This window comes from Hemicordylus capensis, chromosome 3 (assembly GCF_027244095.1).
Source record: "Hemicordylus capensis ecotype Gifberg chromosome 3, rHemCap1.1.pri, whole genome shotgun sequence".
Taxonomy (NCBI): Eukaryota; Metazoa; Chordata; class Lepidosauria; order Squamata; family Cordylidae; genus Hemicordylus; species Hemicordylus capensis.
Genome location: NC_069659.1, coordinates 192,022,192 through 192,045,452, shown reverse-complemented (window position 1 = coordinate 192,045,452; position 23,261 = coordinate 192,022,192). Strand labels below are relative to the sequence as shown.

Genomic DNA, 23,261 nt, shown 5'->3' with positions numbered 1-23,261 from the left:
AAAGGTTTAGCCAGGGAACCGTGTGTTAGGTAGCCTGCGTCAGATTTCTTTGATTTCATGCTATTGCAAATCCTTACAACTGGTTCATAGTGTTTCTATTTGTAACATAACAAATTAAGAGAAACTGAGCCTCTGCCCTTTCCTTTCAACTAAGGCATTGTAGAAGACTGTACCCTGTAAAAGGGCTTTTAAAGGTTCCTTGCAACTGGCGGTGCTTTTTGAATCATCCATGCAACTGGGTAACCATGATTTTAAAGGGTGCCACTCCAAATACCAACCAGAGTGTTTTTAAAAGTATTCTTGCAAGTACTGAATGTTTCTGTTTCCTGTAACTAAAAGCTGGGAAAGCCTCAGACAGTCTGTAATATTTTGAATAAAGTTTTTCTCTTTTTGTTTCTTTGTATGTTACCTGCCTCTGAGTGGATTTTTAACTCAGGAAAGGGGTTTTACTCTGGTGCACTGCAAACATTTCTCAAGGTTAATTGTTCAGCAACCTACCAAGTTTTCAAACCACGTGGAAGCTGCATGTGGAGGGGTTTTTGTATTTTTCCATTGGTAAAAGAGGAAGAGAGTCTCCCTGGACACTCACCCAAATCCAGGGAGGAGTTAAACTCTGTAATTAGGGTGTCGTGGCAGCGATTACCAAGAAACGGTTTAAAGGAATAGCCTTTGTTGAGCAAACATGAAGGGAATGAATAAACATTTTTCTTTCCCTCACGTGGACTTGCTCTGGGCTTAAGGTTGGGCTTAAATCCACTCTTAAGGCTTAAGGCTGGGCTTAAATCCACTCTTCGCTACAGGGGGTAAAGCCACCCCACCCCAAGGCAACCCATTGGCCCTGTGGGCACCCCATGTGGAGCTGGTTTTACCCACTTACTCCTGATTTTGAGAGTGTAGTCTCTTAAACAAGCCCTGTAGCTGGACTTAGAAAGAATGTATCTCTATGTCTGGCTACAAGGCTTGTTTAAAGGGACTTCACGCCTGCAACTGAGAGGGCAAAGTCAACCCCCAGCCCCCAGGGGGGACCTACTGGCCCCATCAGCCCATTCTGTGGCAGGTTGGTTTTGCTCTGCACCCCAATTTTGTGAATGAAGCTCCTTTTAAACAAGACATCTAGTCAGACTTACAAAGAAAATTTCTAAGTCTAGCTATAGAGTTTGTTTAAAGGGATTGCAGCCTCCAAATTAGGGCTGGCGGATAAAGCCAACCCTACAGGGGTGACCCACTCACCCTGTTGGCTTCCCATTGCCGCTGCCCTGCATCCACCGATTTAGAGGGTGCTGTCCTCTTAAAAAAGTCCAGTAACTGGCTGTCAGGCTGCTTTTTAAACTGGCTATCAGGCTGCTTTTTTAAGACTGCACTTGCAAAATTGGTGGGGGGGGGGTGCAATCCCACAGGGCCAGTGGCTCATCCCTCAGGGCCTGACTTTGCCTCCCCAGGGCTACAATCCCTTAAAACATGACCTGTAGCCAGACTTAGAGATAAATTCTCTCTGTCCAGCTATGCATCTTGTTTTAAGAAACTGAAGCCTCAAATGTGGGAGGTGGGGTGGGGACTGAACCAATGGCCAACCATGGGCGTTAGTTTTGTCCCATCGCCCCTTGATTTTGAGGGTGCAGTACCTTAAAACAAAACAGAACCTTGTAAGTGGGTTTGAGGGAAATTAAAGGTTAAATGGGCGACATAGCCCTCCGTTGACAGGCAGCTTGCTGACCATTTAACTTGGTCCGACATGAATGTTGGAGTTCAGACATGGCAGCAGGGAGATCAGTCAGAGGTTTGACTGTTGGGGCTCCCTTCTGGGCAAAGAGGCACCTTTTACTATGGTGATTCTTTTTATTTAGCAGGGGGAGAGTAACTGGCCCTATCCATCCCCAGCACAATACCTCCAGTGACTGTTGCTGGTGTCTATCTTATGTTTCTTTTAGATTGTGAGCCCTTTGGGGACAGGGAGCCATCTTATTTGTTTGTTATTTCTCTGTGTAAACTACACTGAGCCATTTTTGGAAGGGCGGTATAGAAATCAAATTATTATTATTATTATTATTATTATTATACATGAGGAAATGGGGGCAGGGTGGTGAATACATTTGTGAAGGCATATGTGGCAGTAGTGAGGTGGCAATTGTACTTGCAAGGGAATACAACTTGGATGCACGTTGGCAGGGGCCTTGCAGTGGCATATGAGGTGGTGGCAGGCTGCCTTTGAACCCACAGGTTCTATGGAGATAAACTGACAAAAGTATACCATTGGCAAAGGCCTATGAGTATGAAGACTCCACTTACTCAGCATGTAAGTGGTAAGATCTTCCCCATAGGGTCGAGTCAGATTTCCCTTTTTTAAGAAGTCTGGAAATTCAGTAATACAAGAACCCTCAGTTTAAGATGAGAAATAAAATGCTTTACATCATCACTCATATCTTAAAAAGCATGGATATTGCAAGTTAAGGTGCCCATCTTAACTTTCACATCATATAAGTTGTAAATACTTTGTACAGTCTCGTATATTCTGCTGGCTTTAGAAATGAGGCTTCTCAGGAACTCACCCTGACACCCCTATCAAGTCCAAGGAGGTGATTTGTTTTTATATTGTTTTATAACAACTTAGTCTCCAGGTTCTGGGAATTTATCCAGCTTTTCCTTTCTTTCACTGCCACCATATGACCCTTCTCTCAGTACTCAACATCTTGGTTACATAGCCTCACGCGTACAGGATACGTGTATATGTCCAGTGTACAAATGAAACAAAACTTGAGGTGTAGAACAAAAACAAGAATTGATCCCACGGGATGGGGAAGCCTCATTGAAGGATCTCTCAGAAAAGAAGGTGGAATTTGCCTTCAGACGGGTACACGATAATGCATCTTTGGCAACACGGTCCTCTGCAGCTGCATCTATGGCGGCTAGAGCCAGCTTAATGACTGGCTTAATGACTTGATTGATGAGACCCCTACTGATCCAGTCCGGCTCAGACAACAGTTAGTTAAGCTCCAACAGGCCCAGGCATTTGTGGCAGATACCACACTGGACTCAATTAAATAAGCCTCTAGGGCATCAGCTGCCACAGTCATGGGTAGACGTCACCTCTGGCTGAAGGGTTGGCAGGCGGATGTCACTTCAAAAACAAACCTGTCAGCAGTCCCCTACGATAGCTCCAAACTATTTGGGGACTCAGCTCTCAAGGACGTGCTGGTGGAGTCAAAGGGTAACAGAAAAGCGATGCCTACTGCCACCAAAAAGGGGGATAAAGTTCCTTTTAAAAGCCCCTTCCAGCCTTTTCGTTCCTTTCGCCCCTCTTTCAGGGGGCGTGACAGAGATTTTGGAGCACAAAGAGGAGCATGGTCACGCCAGCGTTTCCATTCCAAAAACGTCCCAAATAGACAGGCCTTTAACCAGGGCAAGCTACAAGGCAAACAGCAGTTCTGACACAGAGGACTCCGCACTGGGGGGTCGCCTCTCAAAATTCCTACACATTTGGAGACAGACCGTAACGGACTCTTGGGTCCTCAACCTTATCAAGTCAGGATACAGAATAGAAATGAACTCCCTTCCTCGCTCTCGGTTCCTTCCTACCCCCCGATCTCATTATATTACCAAACATGCAGACGTAAAGTCAGCTATTCAACATCTCCTGGAAATAGGGGTGGTGGAAAAGGTGCCAAACTCTCAGGTGGGGAGGGGAGTTTATTCTATTCTCTTCACCGTACCCAAGAAGGACGGGTCAAAGAGAGCAGTGCTAGACTTGAAACATCTAAACAAGCATGTGAGAGTGCAAAAGTTCCGGATGGAGTCTCTACGGTCCATCACAGAGTCCCTGCAACACAGAGACCTGCTCTCTTCTATCGACTTAAAGGAAGCATACCTGCACATACCAATCCATCCAGTAAGCAGACGCTTTTTGCGTTTCAAGTATGCGGGGGTTGATTATTAGTACAGGGCCCTACCATTCGGTCTGTCCTCGGCCCCCAGAGTCTTCACCAAAGTCCTGGCACCAGTCATGGCACACCTGCGCCTACAGGGTGTCCACGTTTTTGCTTATCTGGACTTGCTCATGAAATCGAGGTCACCAGAGTCAGCAACATCCGATCTGACAGTGACATTGGTTACCCTGGAACAACACGGGTTCTTAATAAACAGGAAGAAAAGCCACCTGATGCCTTCTCACAAGATCTTGCACCTCAGGGTGCTTATAGACACCTTACAGGATCACCTCTTTCTACCAAAAGACAGAATTCAAGCTCTGATCTCGGAAACCCAAATGGCATTCCATGCATGGGAGACACCCGTGCTATCCTTAACAAGGCTTCTGGGTCTAATGGTGTCCACCTTAGAGGCAGTACCTTGGGCGAGATTCCACCTCAGAGAGCTGCAGTGGTTCCTGTTGGCATTCCAGTCGCTCATATCGCGGAAACGGAACATATTGGTTCACATGCCCTCCAACGTCAGGATGTTGCTTCACTGGTGGAGCTCCCCCAAAAATCTATCTCAGGGGAGTTCCCAAAGACTATTGTGACGACAGACACCAGCAACAGAGGCTGGGGAGCTCACTGTCATCAATAGTCTGTTCAGGGGAAATGGACCCCAGAAGAACAGTTGCATTCAATAAACTGGCTGGAGCTAAGGGCCATCAGACTGTCCTTGCAAAATCTACTTCCTCATGTGACAGGCCGGGATGTCCTAATAAAAACGGACAATACCACGGCAAAAGCTCATGTCAACAGGCAAGGGGGCACGAGATCCAGGTCCCTGTATCAGGAGTCAGTCCTTCTAATGTCTTGGGCCGAATGTCATCTGAAATCAATTGCAGCCCACCACGTGAAGGGAGACCTGAACTCGATCGCCGACTGGCTCAGCAGAGAGGATCTCCTTCCAGGGGAATGGGCACTGAACTTCCAGGTGTTCGAACAACTAGTGCACAGGGGAACGTCCTGTTGTGGATCTATTTGCGACTCCTCTCAATGCGAAGCTCCCAAGTTACATCACCAGGTTCCATTGCCGTACGGCGGTGGGGACAGATGCACTGTCCAGCCAGTGGCCAAGAGGGGTGTTGTACGCCTTCCCCCCAATACCGTTGTTGACTCGCGTGCTAAGGCGCATAAGGGAGCAAAGGACAGAGGTCATTCTCATGGCACTTACTGGCCAAGAAGACCGTGGTTTGCCGAACTCATCTCACTAAGCATGGGCAAGCCGTGGCATCTACCAGTCATTCCGGATCTGCTGCTTCAAGGCCCAGTACAGCATCCGAACCCGGCCTGATTTCAGCTAGCCGCATGGAGACTGAGCGGCGTTTGCTGAACAGGCAGGGAGTGATGGAAAAGGTGGTCGCTACCATCCTAGCTTTGCGTCGCCCATCAACAAATCGAGTGTATCAATACACATGGAGGGCTTTTCTGCGATGGTCTTGCCACCACCATATAGCCAAAGGTCAGGCCACCCTAAACCATCTCCTGCAATTTTTACAAGAAGGTCTATATAAAGGGCTACGACCGAACACACTGAGGAAGCAGGTGGACTCTCTGGTACCTCTCCTAACTGGGGAATCCTCAAAGGTTCTAATATCTCATCCTTTGCTAAAACGGTTCTTGAGATGGGCGACTCTGTTATCCCCGCCAGTTGTGCATCGATTCCCCACTTGGAATTTGAACCTAGTGCTAAAAGCACTGCAGCATCCACCGTTTGAACCCATCAGAACAATTCCACTGAGACTGTTGTCTATCAAATTGGCTTTCCTGGTAGCTATAACATCGGCACAACGTGTTTCGGAACTGAAGTCACTATCAGTCCATAAATCTTACTGTATAATCTCGCAGGATGCTGCCCGCTTGATACCAGACCCGTTCAGCCCCCCAAAGGTGCTCTCTGACTTCCATATGGCGCAAGATGTATATCTACCATCGTTTTGTCCTCATCCAACACATCCTCAAGAAAAGTTGTGGCATAAGCTGGATGCGCGGCACTGCCTGAAACAGTACATGGCACGGTCTGCCAGTTTTCGCAAAACAGATTCTCTATTTGTGTCATATCTACCAGCCTCTATGGGAGAGGCAGTATCCTCAAGAACAATTGCAAGATGATTACGAGCTGGCATATCTCTGGCATATGAACTCCAAAAAGTCCATCCGCCTGAACACATACTAGCTCATTCCACCAGGTCGGCTGTGACTTCAGCTGCCTTCGCAACCAATGCTCCGGTTCAGGAGATCTGTAAGGCAGCAGTGTGGAAGAATCCGTCCACATTTATAAGACATTATAAACTGGACCTATATGACTCCGCTCAGGCGGCCTTTTGGAGGCGGGTTCTCCAGGGAGTGCTTCCCCAGGAGTAGAGCAATAGGTGGTTTCCCTCCCGGAGACGTACTGCTTGGGTATGTCCCAATGAGATGCCTTGATTGCAGCAACCGAGAATGGAGCATTGGTCACTTACTGTGAAGGCTTCTTCTGGTTGCTGCAGTCAAGGCATCTCAGCCCACCCAACTGATATATATATTTTCTCTTGCTCTACTCCAGGAGAACTTCTCATTAGGATAGGTTTGGGTAAAATTACTTGCTCCCACAGCCTATCTTTATTCAGGTTGATTACCATTTGTTATCTATGTTGTATTCATTTATTCTGGTAGATGGTTTATATGTACCTTCTCTGTATTAACCCGACCTATAAGAACTGGGGCGGGGTTATCCCCATCCGGCTCTAAAGGCTTTCTATTAGAATTTACATAGTCCTGCCCAGGAGCACGTGACGAGGATAACCCAATGAGATGCCTTGACTGCAGTAACCAGAAGAAGCCTTCATGGTAAATGACCAATGCTCCGTTACTAAGATACAATCCTAGAAGAAGTAGAGATAAAACAAGAATACATATATAGCTACAACTATCTATAAAAATAAAACATCTAAAAGTATAAAATAGTTAAAATAAAATCTAATAGCTAAAATGTGAAGTAGAGCAACTAATTAAAATTAGGCGATCAAGTAAAATAGTCAGTAGTTAAAAATCTGCTACATGGGGTATGGGCTAGCAAGCAGAGTCTGGTGGATCTTGCACACTGCCAAGCAGAACTTGGCAGCATTGTACATGAAGGTCTGATTATCATCCGAGAGCAGCATCTTGGTATAGTCTTGACTAGAGCAACCAGGGTATCTGAGAAGCAGAGGGAGTATGAGCGTATCACAGCTGTCTTTATAAAAGGGACAAGAGATGAGTACATGATCTGTGGTTTCCACCTCCCAACAGTAACAAGGGCAAAGCCTTTCCATGAATAGGATCTTCCTGTATTTGCCTTCCAGAATGGCAGAGGGAAGGGCTTGACACCGGGCAAGGGCGAGCGCTCTATTCTGCCTTTGTCAGGGTTCCCTGTGGAAAGGAATATACTCCATGCTGCCTCTGGTGAAGACTTGCTATACTGCAGCAGAGCTGGAGTTTTCCAAGCCCTGTGAGACTTGTTACTGGATCTAATGGGACTTTTACACACAGGAGGCTTTATCATGAGTTTACTGGGAGGCTGTACTGCAAACTCCTGCTAACTTGACAAAGAGGCACCTTTTAATGTGGTGATTCTCTTTATTTAGCAGGGGGAGAGTAACTGGCCCTATCCACCCACAGCACAGTACCTCCAGTGACTGTTGCTGGTGTCTATCTTATGTTTCTTTTTAGATTGTGAGCCCTTTGGGGACAGGGAGCCATCTTATTTATTGATTGATATCTCTGTGTAAATCACCCTGAGCCATTTTTGGAAGGGCGGTATAGAAATCGAATGGAAGAATGAATGAACTCGAAGTTGTCCCCAAAACCCAACTCAAATAGTTGATTTTTTTACCCTGGATATAAATTGAGCTACACTCTAATGCACAGTTAAAAACCCGAATTGTATGTTAACTGCTCTCCAATAACCCGCAGGGACTTCAAGGTAAATATGGCCTATATGTGAACGCACCGCCTCCATTCCAGATAAGATATGAGTTAAAGGGCTTTTAAAGCCTCATGTGAAAAACATCCTGCAGACAGAAATAATATGAAGCTTCCTGACTGAAGCTACCATTGTTGCATTATCAAGGTCCTCTTGAGCGGGTGCAGCTGTCTTGTTTTTTCCTGTCTGATTGGTTTCACCCTTGGCTTGTTTTTGGACTCCTGATTACCTGCCTGATCCTCTAGCTCCCGATTACTTACCTGGCTTGACCCTTGGCTTGTTCTTGGCTCCTATCTCCAGTCTGACCCTCTGGTTCCTGGTGACTACTTGGCTCTGACCTTTAGTGTGTTCCTGACTGCTGGCTTCCATCTGACCCTCCTGGCTGCCTGCCTGCCTGCCTGCCTGATTTATCAAGGCTTTTGGACTTTTCCCTCCTAGTGACTGATACCAATGGCTCAGCTGCCTGACAACCTTGTAGAGATGCATCTGGCAGAAATTCATCAGGGGCATCTCTAGGAATTGATTGGAGAATCTACCCTTTTTGAACTTCTGCCTGGATGCATCCCTTCCCAGCCTAATCTCTAACTAAAAGACCAAGACAAAGTGTGGGTGCATGGAGCCTCATTTCTACAGCATAATACACAAGACTGTACAAAGTCTTTACAGCTTATTTGGTGCAGAAGTTAGGATGGGCACCTTAACTTGCAATTTCCATGCTTTTTAGAGCATAGGTGAAAATGTAAAACATCTTAAACATCTGAATAAATTATTAACATACAGCTGTGTTTTTTCTGAAGTCAATATAGATGGTTTTTGAAAAGAGTATATGCAGATCTAGCCCCCACCCACCCCTCCCGCAAACTGAGAGAAAAGTTACATTGATACAGGATGCAGTATAAAAAGAACATTGTGGGGAGGGCTCAAATGACATTCTGCTCCTGGGCCTCTCAGGGCCCTGAATATGAATATGAAAGAGAGACTGTTTTTACAACAGAATTCCTTTTACAATACAATTCCCCATATTATTCTTTTTAAATAATTATCTTTATAGATAATGTCTCCAATAGTTCAACAATTGAACTAGGCAGATGATGTAGTACATTTGGAGATGGGCTAAAGCTCAGACAATGTGACTGAAGACAACTCTGAAATATAGTCCCCTGTTACCACTGACTGCAAATCAAATGACCCTAGCAAAAATACCAATAGATACCACTAAAGGAAGTGAGTCAAACTAGAGACCGCAATTGAAGAAAAGTCATAAGAGGCCTCTCCTCCCTCACTCAAGCACACCAAATACAGCATCATACCATATGTATGCATGTACATTTGTGTGGTATATTGCTGCATATGGTATGCTGCTGCATGCTGTTTTAAAACAGATGAAATATGAACTGTGGCACTTTAGGAACGGTGAACCTCTTTCTGTTGATTAGCAGTACACTATAATCTCAGATACAGAAGTCCAAGAAATCACATATAAATTCTGTCAAGTTTAATTTCTCTTTGCTGAAAATTGTGACCAGCCAATGCCATATGTTCTGCAGTGGTATTACAAGTTAATCCAAATCATGAAGCTTAGTCACCTCAGATTTAGTTGCATTCTTGTGAAGCAGGTGTAGATGTTGAAGATTTTAAATGTTGCATAGAAATCTCTTATTCTCTATAAGTAATTGTACAGGAAGCAACTTTAACTGAGAAAAAAGAGTTTGATATTTTTTACTAACAAAACATAGGCTAAGAAAATAGGCTAACAGTCTCTTATGCAGAGAGAGGGAGATCCTCTCTGTTGGAATACAGGAAAGCAAGTAAGGAGCAGACAAACTGACTCCACCCCCAACCTGACTCCACATAGATATATTCAAACAGAGAGAAGCAGGCCCCACACAAAGAACTGAGATAATGCCCATAGCAAAATCCCAACAGTACAAATGTTAATAATGTACACCATAAAGCATTACTATTCATTATGTTCTTGTTTTGTAAATCAATGGATGCAAATTCATTGGAAAAATGGAAAACCAACATCAGTCACTGTAGCAGATTAAAGCCTTTGTCTCAGAGCAAGCTCACATGAGGAAAAGAAATGCTGATTCATCCCTGCTGAGCTGCATGACTAGGCTTCTCCTAAAACTCTTTGTTTTGGGTAGGTTCAAAAATGGCTGCCACCACTACCCCTCTTTTCAACAGAGCTTGACACTCCCTGGGCATGGGGTGGAATCCCAGGGGAAACTCTCTTTATTCTGCTATAAATACAAAAACCTTCCTGTTTGATCTAAGATCGTAAATAAACAACAACAACAACAACAAAAACCTTCCATGTGTATGCCTGCATGTGGTGAGAAAACTGATAGCTGCTGAATGCCTGAGGAGACGTTTTTGCACCAGAGAAACCCCCTTTCAGCCCTGCTTTCTCCTGAGTTAAAAAGCCCCTCGGAGAGGCTTGTAAAAGAAAGGAACAAAAATTTAAAAAACAGTTTTATTCAAATGCTACTGACTGCTTCCATCTGAGGCGTTCTCAGCTTTTAGTTAAAGGTAAAAATACTCAGTAGGTTACAAGAATACTTCAAAAAGCACCCTGAATGATGTTGGGGCAGCATGCTTTAAAAATTGTGGTTGTTCACTTGCAAAGAACAGGTATGTAGGAAAATATAAAAGCACCTTTAAAAGCTTACAGAGTCTTTTGCAACGCCCTGGCTGGATGAGTGAAGTCTAGTGTTTCTTTGTTTAGTTACACTATGGATAATCAATAATAGACCAGTATCAGGAATATGCAAAATGCATACAAAAGAAACAGAAAGTCTAATGCAAAATCTAACTAGACAAACCTTCCCTAGACAAACTTCCTGAAGCCAAAGCCCCGGCTTCCTTTTTCTTGAACTCACCCAAACCCTGGTTGAGAATTCAAACCCCTGCAGTTTTGTCTTCCAAGAGCTGCAGTCATCTTCCTGCAGCCATCCTCCATAGCCGCACATGTCCTCCTGCACCTCCAGCCCAGCTTCTTCTTACAAAGAACTCCCTTCTTCCTCTCAACAGCTCTCTAGGTCCCACACACCCATTGACTGAGTCCTGGAATTCACCAGCCTGTCATTCAGGACAGAGTTCACTTCCAATTAACTCTTGGTGGAGGGTGTGTGTGTGGCTGATCACTACAATCACGATAGTTGGCTGATTTATAAAAAGAAAATAAACTTCTCAGTGATAACCTGAGAACAGCGTGGTGTAGTGGTTAGAGTGCTGGACTAGGACCGAGGAGACCCGAGTTCAAATCCTCATTCAGCCATGATACCTGCTGGGTGACTCTGAGCCAGTCACTTCTCTCTCAGCCTAACCTATTTCACAGGGTTGTTTTGAGGAGAAACCCAAGTATGTAGTACACCGCTCTGGGCCCCTTGGAAGAAGAGCGGTATATAATTTTTTTTTTAATGTCATTTTAGTCCACATGACCCCTCAACCCCTATTCTTATGACATAAATTTTTCAGTGTGTGTTTTTTAACCTCTCATCTATTCATTTCTAGAGCCACTGAGGTATTGAAAAAGTAAGATGTGGGCAAGGGATTATGAATCATTTTACATATTTTGTATGTATAGAGGGACTGCTGTTGTGATTTGATCTCTCAAGCCCTATCCACAACTGTATACAAGATATGTACAGTTATTCACAGATGTTCAGCACATGTAGTAGGACATTTCCTATTTGTACCCTGCATTTGAGGGGCATGTATCCAGATTCACACATGCAGTCTTTCACACAAAGATGTACACATGTACAACATAATGTTCAAATTGTACATGTCTGTACATATGTACAACATAACATCATTGCAGTGTATGTGTCCGCAGGCACACGCAATATAATGTGTGAATCAGGCATCGGTGTTCTTAATTTGTCTTAAAGGATGTTTCATGGGTATGAAACCATTATATAGCCATTATATCCCTTGCTTATAGTTCATTTAAGGCCAAATAACATGTACATTTAAAAGTGATAATAGGGTTGTTTTGCACTATGGAGATTAAGGCAGCTAGGGGCCATACAAAGATGGAATAATTCTACACCATCCTTTTTTGCACATGATTGATGGCATCTCTAGAACTTCAACTCCATCTGCTGCTGGATAACAGACCTGTTCAGGCAGTCGTGGATGTTGTATCACCATACTGCATCCATGAGGGCAGACCTATATGCTCTACCACACACTGGCATGCATTGAAACCCTAACCTACTCCAGCTCACCACAAGGAGGTTCACTGGGGCAACAGTGTTTGTTCTCATGGGGAAAAGCTCTTTCTGAGTACAGGGTTAAGCAATCCATCAATCAATCAATCAATCAATCAACCAATCATCTTTTTTACAGTCCAAGACCAGCATAAATAGGGTTAGTCTTTTCAGACAAATACTGTTCTCATGGTGAGCAGGAGGGTGGGGTTTCTAAGCATGTCAATGTGGGGCAAGGCTCTCGTGGATGCAGTATTCATTCGTTGTTGCCTGAATGTCTGAATAGGGATAAAATGAAATTGTTAGTCTGGGAAAACAATTTTTGAACTTGGTTGTCAGAATACTCTATCCTATTGTATTTTCTCTTTACTATTTTATATCCTGTTTATGCTCTCTATACAAGTCTCTCTTTTTTTGTATCCTTGCAATTTACAAAATGTTAAACATTAAGATTTTTGAACATATTAACTGCTTATGCTTTTTTCATATATATTTATTTTAAACTTTTAACAGCAAACTAAATCTGGTCCAGTTTGGGCAGCCATAAGCTGTGAAGAAGGATGAAATGACATAAGCATAGCCATGTGGCCTAAGCATCACATCCTTTGCTGAAGTTCACTGAGAAGGTTTCATGAAAGGGTAGTTACAACACAGATTGAAGCTGCACTTTTATCTGGACTCTGGCTGATGCCCTTCAGTTTAATGAGATTAAAGGGTTAGAACCAGATTTAAGGGTTAGTGTTAGATTAAAGGGATATTCAGTGCTTTCAGATTTAATGTTTGGCTATTCAGCAGCAGATTCAGACAGGCAGAGAGGGTCAGTGAGGAGCTAAGCGCCTCTTAGTCTGCAAGTGCTTTGGATTTCTTTGTGGCACATTTCATTTTACACTTGGTTGAATGAAAATGGCGAGAAAATATTGCCTGCTGTTTATGGCCCTAGTATTTTGTATCATTCATACTGGGAGCCTCTTCCAGTCCACACTGGTGCTGGACATGGCCAAGCTTCTGTTGGATAATTATTGCTTTCCTGAAAACCTGGTGGGGATGCAAGAAGCCATTGAACAAGCTATCAAGAGTGGTGAGATCTTGGACATCTCAGATCCCAAACTTTTGGCAACTGTACTGACAGCTGGGGTGCAAGGTGCCCTGAATGACCCACGGTTGGTTATCTCTTATGAGCCGTCAGCAACTTCTGCCTCCAAGCAAAAAAGTGAGGTTTCTCCAACACCAGAGCAACTCTCGGATCTTATTGAACATGTAGTGAAGTCTGAGGTACTGGATGGCAATGTGGGCTACTTAAGGATTGACTACATCATTGGCCAAGAAATTGTGGAACAAAAAGGCACTTTCCTGGTAGAACATGTGTGGGAGTCCTTGAGGGGAACATCAGCTCTGATACTAGATCTGCGTTACAACACTGGAGGAAAGGTCTCGGGCATCCCATTTATCATCTCCTACTTGTACAATGGTGCCAAGGTGCTGCATGTGGACACTGTATACAACCGACTCTCCAACACTACTGTAGAAATCTGGACCTTACCGAAGGTGCTAGGTGTAAGGTACAACAAAGACAAAGATGTCATATTACTAACAAGCCAATACACCACTGGGGTGGCTGAAGATGTAGCCTACATCCTCAAGCATATGCAAAGGGCCATAATTGTGGGAGAGAAATCAGCAGGAGGCTCCTTGGACATCCAGAAGCTGCAAATTGGTACTTCTAATTTCTACATTACAATTCCTGTATCACGTTCTGTGAGCCCTTTAAGTGGCAGTGGACAAAGCTGGGAAGTTGGTGGGGTGATGCCTTGTGTAGCCACCTCAGCAGAGGAAGCTCTGGATAAAGCCCTAGCCATTATTTCACTACGGAAAACTATTCCTAACAGTATCGGCTGCCTGATGGACATCCTGAAGAACAACTATTCCATGGTAGAGCGGGTGCCCACACTGCTGCAGCACCTTTCCACTTTTGACTACTCTTCCATTCTCTCAGCAAAGGGCCTGGCTACCAAGCTCAATACTGAACTGCAGACCATTTCTGAAGACCCACGCCTTTTGGTGCGAGTCGCCAAATCAGGTGAGACTGTCTCTACACCAGTCGAGGAGCGGGTTGCCATGGCTACTGACCTGCCTGACAATGAGCAGCTCATGCGAGCACTAGTAGACACTGTGTTCAAAGTGTCAGTCCTACCAGGCAATGTAGGTTACATGCGCTTTGATGAGTTTGCTGATGCAACAGTACTGGTCAAGCTAGGGCCCTACATTGTGCATCAAGTCTGGGAGCCACTTCAAGGAACTGACAATTTAATCATGGACCTGCGACACAATCCTGGTGGCCCGTCTTCAAGTGCTGTACCAATCTTGCTTTCCTACTTCCAAGACCCTTCTGCTGAACCAGTGCACCTCTTCAGCACCTATGATAGACACACAAACCAGACCCAGCACTACAGCAGCAGGGCGGAAATGCTAGGCAAGCCCTATGGGGCACAACGTGGCATCTATCTACTCACCAGCCACCACACAGCCACAGCAGCTGAGGAGTTTGCCTACCTCATGCAGTCCCTTGGCCGTGCCACCCTGGTTGGTGAGATCACTGCAGGCAGCCTGTCCCACACCCATACCTTCTGCATCTTGCATTCAGAGGAGGGAGTAGATTGTTTACTCCTTATCAATGTGCCAGTCATTGCCTTCATTGACAACCATGGGGAGTGTTGGCTTGGTGGTGGGGTGGTGCCTGATGTCATTGTGCTGGCAGATGAGGCTCTGGAGAAGGCACAAGAAGTGTTGGAATTTCATAAGGGCATGGGAGCACTTGTTGAGAGGGTTGGACAGTTGCTTGAGGCTCACTATGCCATCCCAGAAATGGCCAGAAGAGTCAATGGCATGTTAAATTTCAAGCTGGCCCAAGGTGGATATCGCATAGCAGTGGACTTTGAGACCCTTGCTTCTCAGCTGACCAGTGACCTTCAAGAGGCCTCTGGAGATCACCAGCTACACATCTTCCATAGCCATATAGAGCCGCCTTCTGAGGAGCAGCCTCCTGGCAAGACTCCCAGCCCCGAGGAGCTGAGTTATATAATTGAAGCACTCTTCAAAGTAGAAGTGTTGCCAGGCAATGTGGGATACTTGCGCTTTGATATGATGGCTGAGGTAGAGACAGTGAAAATGATTGGGACACAACTGCTACACATGGTTTGGGACAAGCTAGTAGGAACAGATGCTATGATCATTGACATGCGCTACAACACAGGCAGCTACTCCACTGCAGTGCCCATCTTCTGCTCCTACTTCTTCGATGCCGAGCCCCAGCAGCACCTCTACACAATCTTTGACCGCAGTAACTCTCTCAGTACTGACGTGTGGACCTTGCCCCATGTGACAGGTAAGCGTTATGGCTCAACCAAAGATGTCTACATCCTGATTAGCCATGTAAGTGGCTCAGCTGCTGAAGCCTTTACTCGCTCTATGAAAGACCTACATCGGGCCACAGTAATTGGAGAGCCTACTGTAGGTGGTTCCCTTTCTGCAAGTATTTACCATATAGAGAGCAGCCCACTGTATGCCTCCATCCCTAGCCAGGTTGTGCTCAGTCCAGTAACTGGCAAAGTATGGAGCTTATCTGGGGTAGAGCCACATGTCACCACCCCAGCTATGGAGGCCATGGATTCTGCACAGAACATTATTGCCTTGCGCAGCAAGCTGCCCAATGTGCTACAGACACTGAGCAAGCTGGTGGCTGACAACTATGCCTTTGTCGATATTGGGGCTGCAGTGGCATCCAAACTTGCTTACCTTGCCAACAAAGAAACATACAGGAAGATCAATAGTGAGGTGGAACTTGCTGAAAAAGTAGCAGCTGACCTAAATGCTCTTTCTGGAGACGTGCACCTAAAGATAAATCATATCCCCGAGCATTCCAAGGACCACATCCCAGGGACCATACCTATGCAGGTAAGTCATCATTTATATTATTGTTGTTGTTGTTGTTGTTGTTTTTTGTTTACACAGTCAGACAGGTGTTTTTGACTGGTTTGTTTTATCCAGACATCGAGTCCTTCCCAAGGACCTGGGATGCCAGAATTTTATTATCAATATTGTTGCTGTTATTATAGATATTAATAAATAATCATAATAATAAATTAATTAATTAATGTTTAGCCATAATGATTCAGAATGAGTGGTTGCACAAGCAGCACTACCAGGTGGTAATGGGAATAACTGTGGTAGTGTTGTTTATAGTATTGCTGTGGTGGTATACTGCTGCATATCATGTCGGCTAGTTTGTTGTTTTTACCACCATGCAGGTATGTTCTCTAAGTCAAGGAAACTTCTATTCCATAGTTAGAAAGCCTGATCATGTGATCAGAATTTCATACAAGACAGACCACACAAGGATAGAATAAGCCCGGTAGGTTGAGTTTGCTTCAGGTTTTAGGAATTTCTAAACTCCTGCTTAACACAGAAGTATACTAGAGCTCACCCAGGAGATATGACGAAAGTCTGAATCAGTAATTTGTCATCACCTATATGCTGTCTGTGGATCAGTTTGTGATCCACACCCTTCCCCCAATGCTTCCTCAGAGGCATATACAGCCCAGCCACATTTGAAAGAAAGGCCTGTTCATCTTTTGCAGCTTGTTCCAGCAATGTCACCTGCAGCAATAGACCCAGGAATCCTTAGAAGACAACATAGGCTCAATCCTGCTGAGTGGCCTCAAATGGGAATGCACATCCACATCAAAATAGCCAACCAGCCAGGTCAATGGGGTCTGACATCGCACCACATTGCACAGGCAGAAGTTCGCACAAGTGAAAGATTACTTCTGCATGTTAATCTTCATGCCTAGTTCAGGAAAACTGGCACACATTCATGAGGAATTTCTACATGCTATGTTGAGATACATGGATGTTACTTTCTGTTTCCCCTTTAGAAGGGAAAAAAGGGGAAAACAGAACTTTTCCACCTTGTTTTTCACATGGCCCTATTCCATTTTTGCACTCTGCCTTATGGCAGAGGATGCTATAAACATCCTCTGATACTTAGTGATACTAAGGTCAGGTATTTAGTATCAGGTACTTAAAATTCCTTGGAGCTTAGCCATTTTTACCAAAAAAATCAAAGATAAATATTTGCTTTCTTTTGGTGGGGTTTTTAGGTTAAGCCTTTGTTCTCAGACATTACTAATTAGCTTAGATTCAAAAGAATCCTACTACATTAAGCTTTTAAATGGAAGTCCACTCAAAGAGACTTATGACAATACGTAAAATAAAAATAAGTCAAGCAAAGGCAAAATATTTCCCAGCCCCACAAATTGTATGCTGAATTTTGCAGTCACATAGGCACTCCATAGACCGACAATGCACAGCCTTGCAGGGTGGGTGTCTAGGGTTGCAGACTTTTCTTCCTGGCAGAAGTATAGCACAAGCAAAGCCTCTTCGGCATGCAGATTAACATGAGGGTGACTGACTTCACTTGCTAGGTGTCTGCCTGTTGGGCAGCTGCTAAAATTAGATAATCCCTGAGGGGGGAATTTGAGAACCTTTCCTATCCTAATCCTGAAGACATTCAGTAGTGCAGGAAAGGAACTCTGAACTCTGCACTTCCTCTCCCACCACTGAATGTTCACTACTGCAGCACTGACTGTGAGAGTAAGCTAAGTTCCGGCACAAATAAAAAGACCCAGAGGAGCACAGCTGTCTTTCAGTCAGTCTTTCCTGCTGTTGGTATGGAACTGCTTATAAAATTTTCAAGGTCTTTAACCTGGCTCAGACCCAAGATTCGCTAAAGGGGAACAGTAGTATTACCATCCAACAAAGCATAATATTTTGAATCACAGCACAAGCGTCCATCTTAAACATATGCTCACTAAAACTTATAGAAAGAAAAGCCAGGAATTGTAGACAAAAGCTTTCAATTTATCAGTGGAATAGAAATGGGATTGGGGTGCGGGGAAGACAATCATATGTGAAAAGGAAAAAAGAAGTCCTCCCTGTCCTGCAGCAATTCTACCATACTTTAGATTGTGCTTACGATCTTTAACATGTCACTCTTACTTATGGCATGTTGTCCTTGAAAGGTAATAACTGTATTTAAACTATTTCAGATACCTCCAGAAATGTTTGAGGATCTCATTAAGTCATCTTTCCACACCAAGGTGTTTGAGAACAATGTTGGTTACCTGCGATTTGATATGTTTGGGGACTGTAAGCTTTTGTCCCAAGTCTCTGAGCTGCTAGTGGAACTTGTCTGGAAGAAGATTGTCCACACGGATGCATTAATCATAGACATGAGGTAAATACAAGACTAAAACAGAACAGACATTTGTCAGAGGCTGGATGAAAGCAAATGGAACGAATGCCAATGTTTTTGAAACGTAATTTATTTAATGAATGTCTTTCAACGCCACTCACATAAATATAAACATTATGCCAACAGGCCCTATGTAGCTATGGTGGTGAGTCTAGCAGAATTAAGATTAGTTATGCATTTTTCTAACTACAGTAGACAGGGAAACAAGCACTATTGCCATTTTGCTTGTCTTCTCACACCATTTTGCTCTGGGTTGTCTTTAACCTGATGAGGTGTTTTGCATCACATCAGTTTTTCACTAGTTGATCAACGAGAAAAACCTGGAGAATTTCTCCATTCTGTTCTCAGGGTCAGTCTTCCCATGCAGTGGGGTGAACCGAGCCACTTCAGGTGGGAAACCGGTGGAGTGTCAGATTTGGAGTCACATGCCCCCACAGAGCTGCTGGCAACACCATTTTGTTTCTGGACAAAAATTCTTCCTTCTCTCTCTCCCTGCCTTCCCTTCTGCTTCTTCTCCTTCCTGCAGGGGCACAGCAGTGCTCTTGCTCACTAGCAGCAAAAAGGAAAGACAATGCAGCAGAACAGCAGTAAAGTGCTCTTCAGCTGTTGCTGCCCTTCACCCAGCTGCTGAACAGTTAAATAAGGGATCAGGGGACAATAGTATGTGTTGGGGAAGGGGGGCAGCATTTATTTTCCAGGGCCAAATGTCTGCTTAGCTGCCAATTTTCTCTCAAATGGAGAAAATATAAAAATAAAAGCGTTTGTCTCCAGTTTCTCACTTATGCTATATTTGATGTTTTGTTTTCCATACGTTATCTACCGGACTGAGTCACGAGCTTCTTGCTGCTATTTTTGCTGTTTAGCAATAGGAATACCACTGAGGAAGTGCCACTGGTGTGAATCTGATTAAAGATACTACTGTGTTTCTCTGTCATACCAATGTGAAGGGGGAGGTGCAAAGCCCCTGCTGAATGTGATTAGTAGATCTACATTTTCAGGGTGAAGACAACATAGGAACATAGGAAGCTGCCATATACTGAGTCAGACCATTTGGTCTATCTAGCTAAGTATTGTCTTCACAGACTGGCAGTGGCTTCTCCAAGGTTGCAGGCAGGAATCTCTCTCAGCCCTATCTTGGAGATGCCAGAGAGGGAACTTGGAATCTTCTGCTCTTCCCAGAGTGGCTCCGTCCCCTGAGGGGAAGATCTTTCTAAAGTGTGGTGGAAGTAGTGTGAATACACATTGCATTCTGCGGCAGTTGCTTTCAAGGCAGAGGAAGCTTTTCACTTTTTTTCACATTTCACTGAACACATGGAGGGGGCAGAATGAGGATCTTTTTTCACTCTTCACCTCCATGTGCTCGCCATACAAATCATACACCTGTAAGGCTCTATCTATATTGTCAGGAACCTTGAAAAAGGCAGAGTAGCACACACATAAACATGTACATTTTATACCGTATTCTAGACTTCTAACTTTTGCAAGAAGGTTGGGAATGAAAGCAATGCACACAATCCATATTCCCCCTCCCCACATTCACTGAATATTTGAAAAGGAGTATTCTCACCATGCTTTAGTTTGTCTTCAGTTTCAGACTGAACCTCATCTGATCTGGATTTCCTCCCCTGTCTAAACAGATACAATGTAGGAGGCCCTATGTCCTCCGTAGCAGTTCTGTGTTCCTATTTTTTTGATGAAGGACATCCGACTCTTCTGGACAAAGTCTACAACAGACCAAATGATACGACCAGTGAAATTTGGACCCATTTACAGCTTACAGGTGATAGGAATTATATTGTTGGTTTCTGGCTGTCAATATATTTATCTGTATCTACATCAGAAGACAACAAAAAAACATTAAGCAAACATTAAATAAGCCAACAAAACACACATTTTTTTTAACATTAAGCCAATATTAAGCCAACAAAAAAACATTAATACCAACACCAGGCTATTGAAAGCATGGCTCAGTGGCAGGTAGATCTGAATAAGAGATGGAAAAACACAAGGGGCGCTTAGAGGAACAATACTTTCAGTGGCTTACATGATTGATGCACAGCATTAAGGAGCTGTACTGTGGCATCCATGGGCTGCTGTGGACTTTTAAGGCAGCTCTGACACTGTTCTGAAGCAGAAGTTGTGGAGGCAGCAGTTCGGCTGTTTCCCCCATTTATGAAATTAGTATTTCTGTGGAATGGCTATTTCCCCAAATGCTGCTGTTGAACAGTGTTGGGGCTGCCTTAGAAGTCTGTAGCAGCCTCAGGACACAGTGTTCTCACTCTGGAATGCTGGATATCATGTAAGCCAGTGTGTCTGAGGCTTCATTTTTTGAAGGATTTGAAAATGTCAAGAATCACTTGGCATATTTTAGATTAATTAATTCAAGGTCACTCAAGTGCAGGTTTACTATATAAACTGCAGACCATGTGCTCCACTGACCAGACATTTGCCTTGTCATCCAGCTGTCCAGCTTTATTTATTTATTTATTCATTTATTCATTTATTCATTCATTCAATTTCTATACTGCCCTTCCAAAAATGGCTCAGGGCGGTTTACACAGAAAACTAACAACCAAATAAGATGGAACCCTGTCCCCAAAGGGCTCACAATCTAAAAAGAAACATAAGATAGATACCAGGAACAGTCACTGGAAGTATTGTGCTGGGGGTGGATAGGGCCAGTTACTCTCCCCCTGCTAAATAAAGAGAATCACCACATTAAAAGGTGCCTCTTTGTCCAGTTAGCAGGGGCTTTAAGACCCACTTCATACACAGCTTTGGTGTGTGGCCACTGTCTGTCTGTGTGTTTGGTGTCTGTCTCTGCTTTCAATTTCTGTCTGTAAAATGGAAGTAATAATATAGTGGTGTTGTGAGAAGTAAGATGCATGTTAAGCATTTTTAGCATTAAGAAATGGTGTGCGCATGCTTATGTCCTGACTTCATGCATCTTTTCTCTTGAAGGTATGAGGTATGGCTCCAATAAAGGTCTAATCATTCTCACCAGCTCTGTGACTGCCGGGGCTGCTGAAGAGTTTGTGTTCATCATGAAGAGACTGGGGAGAGCCTTCATCATTGGACAGAGGACCAGTGGGGGTTGCTACCTATCCCAAACATATAATGTGAATGGCACCAACCTCTATATCACCATCCCAACTTCCAGATCTGTAATCTCAATTGACGGCAGCTGGGAGGGTGTGGGCATCAGTCCTCACATGGAAGTTCCCGCTGAGGTGGCACTCATCAAAGCCAAAGAAATACTCAGTGCACATCTCCACAGTTCTGCCTAGACTAAAGGGATAAAGACAGGGCCTAGTCACAGGGAAAGGCACGAGGAAGGAATCAGGAAGGAAGAATACCCTGCTGTTTTCACTGAGAAGTGTGGTTTTGTTCCTGCACATTTGTTCTAGACAATCTGCAAGATGTAATTTGCCAGTTCTTATGTGAAACCTATAAAGGTAGAGAATGGTGTTGGGGTGTGGGTCAGAACTCACTTCTCAAGTTCAGCATTGCTTATGTTTAATTCCCCCATTATAAGGAATTCAGGTGCATGGCTAGGGACCGCTGAATATTTGCTATTCACACAAACAATTACTTTGAAGATGTGGATTTGCTTTAGAAAATTTTTCATTTACATAGCAAGATTTTTTACACACTGAATGTGATCCTGCCTCTTATTCTTCTTTGCCCATTTATGATGGTCAGTGAGTGAAATACTAATTCTTGAATTACCCCTACAGAAGTATGCAACAGGCTTGCCTTTGGAGCCCAGGAAGTCCTGGACAAACTAAATAGAAACCTGCCAGACTGAAGTATACAACTTACTAACACAAACAGCTTCCTAGATGCCCACTTATGGGAAGCCTTAAGTAAACGGCAGTTGATTAGGGATCTTCTCAATGCGGAACACAATTAATACCCTTGTAAAAATTCTGACTGGATCTGAATGTTCTAGCATTTCCCAACCTTTTTTGCCTGAGGAATATTTTAAGAAGCAAAAAGATTGAAGCACACTGCCCACCCACCAACCCACCGCCTCCAGTATAGACACACATACCCTTTTACTCCCATACACATTTTTCTTTGCAAAGGCAACAAATCCATTGTGCAATTTTTGTTTGTTATGCACAAATAGGAACAAGGTAGGGAGTTTAAATTATCCATTTTCAGAGGTTACTTGCTCCCCTTATGCACCGGGAGGGGCCTGTCCCTTCAGGTGCATTGTAGGGCAAGTCACCTGCAAAAGTGGGGAGTTGAACTCTTGCCTCTTGGAGGCAAATTGCTCTGCTTATGAACTGAGAGGGACGGATCCTTCCTGATACATTATGGAGCAAATTACCTCCAAACCAGGGAATTTAAATTTCCTATTTGTTGTAGCTGACTTAGGGAGTCAGTGTGGTGCATTGGCCACTGTTCTTCTGTAGCACACCAGTTGGTAATAGGGATGGGCCCGGACTGGTCCGGAGGCCATTGAAATAGCCTCCGGACCGGTCTGGACCTGGGTGGTCCAGTTCGGGTGGGGGGGTACCTTTAAGAGCGGTGGGAGGGTTTACTTACCCCTCCCGCCACTTTCCCACTCTTTTGCCGTAATCCTAAGTGTAATTGGGGCGGCAGGATACCTCCCTGCCACCCCTTCCCCGACGTTGCTGGGAGTCGCAGTTCTTTGTGCGCGCACATCACAGAGGTGCGCGTGCTGGGAGTTTTCCCAGCAACATCGGGGAAGGGGCGGCAGGGAGGTATCCTGCCGCCCCAATTACACTTAGGATTACGGCGAAAGAGCAGGAAAGCGGCGGGAGGGGTAAGTAAACCTTCCCGTCGCTCTTAAAGGT

General features: G+C 44.3%; 1 protein-coding gene and 1 long non-coding RNA gene across 2 annotated transcripts; one reads left to right on the top strand and one right to left on the bottom strand.

The window, feature by feature from the left end:
* The first annotated feature begins 12,871 nt into the window (after nucleotides 1-12,871).
* RBP3 (retinol binding protein 3) lies at nucleotides 12,872-21,812 on the top strand. Its single transcript, XM_053310300.1, has 4 exons — nucleotides 12,872-16,076; nucleotides 18,230-18,417; nucleotides 20,073-20,215; nucleotides 21,397-21,812. The coding sequence occupies exons 1-4, from the start codon at nucleotides 13,023-13,025 to the stop codon at nucleotides 21,720-21,722; spliced, it is 3,711 nt and encodes a 1,236-aa protein (XP_053166275.1). The 5' UTR covers nucleotides 12,872-13,022; the 3' UTR covers nucleotides 21,723-21,812.
* Nucleotides 18,497-21,812, bottom strand: LOC128351126 (uncharacterized). Its single transcript, XR_008319598.1, has 3 exons — nucleotides 21,570-21,812; nucleotides 20,003-20,159; nucleotides 18,497-18,984 (listed from the first exon to the last, which is right to left on the bottom strand). It is a non-coding gene; the product is annotated as an uncharacterized LOC128351126 (long non-coding RNA).
* Nucleotides 21,813-23,261: the final 1,449 nt, after the last annotated feature.

Bases quoted from the DNA above. Each gene is read 5' to 3' on its own strand.
- RBP3 (XM_053310300.1), top strand. From the start codon at position 13,023: ATGAAAATGGCGAGAAAATATTGCCTGCTGTTTATGGCCCTAGTATTT. The intron at 16,077-18,229 runs GTAAGTCATCAT...AAACTATTTCAG, and splicing joins CAGGGACCATACCTATGCAG to ATACCTCCAGAAATGTTTGA. The intron at 18,418-20,072 runs GTAAATACAAGA...CTGTCTAAACAG, and splicing joins GCATTAATCATAGACATGAG to ATACAATGTAGGAGGCCCTA.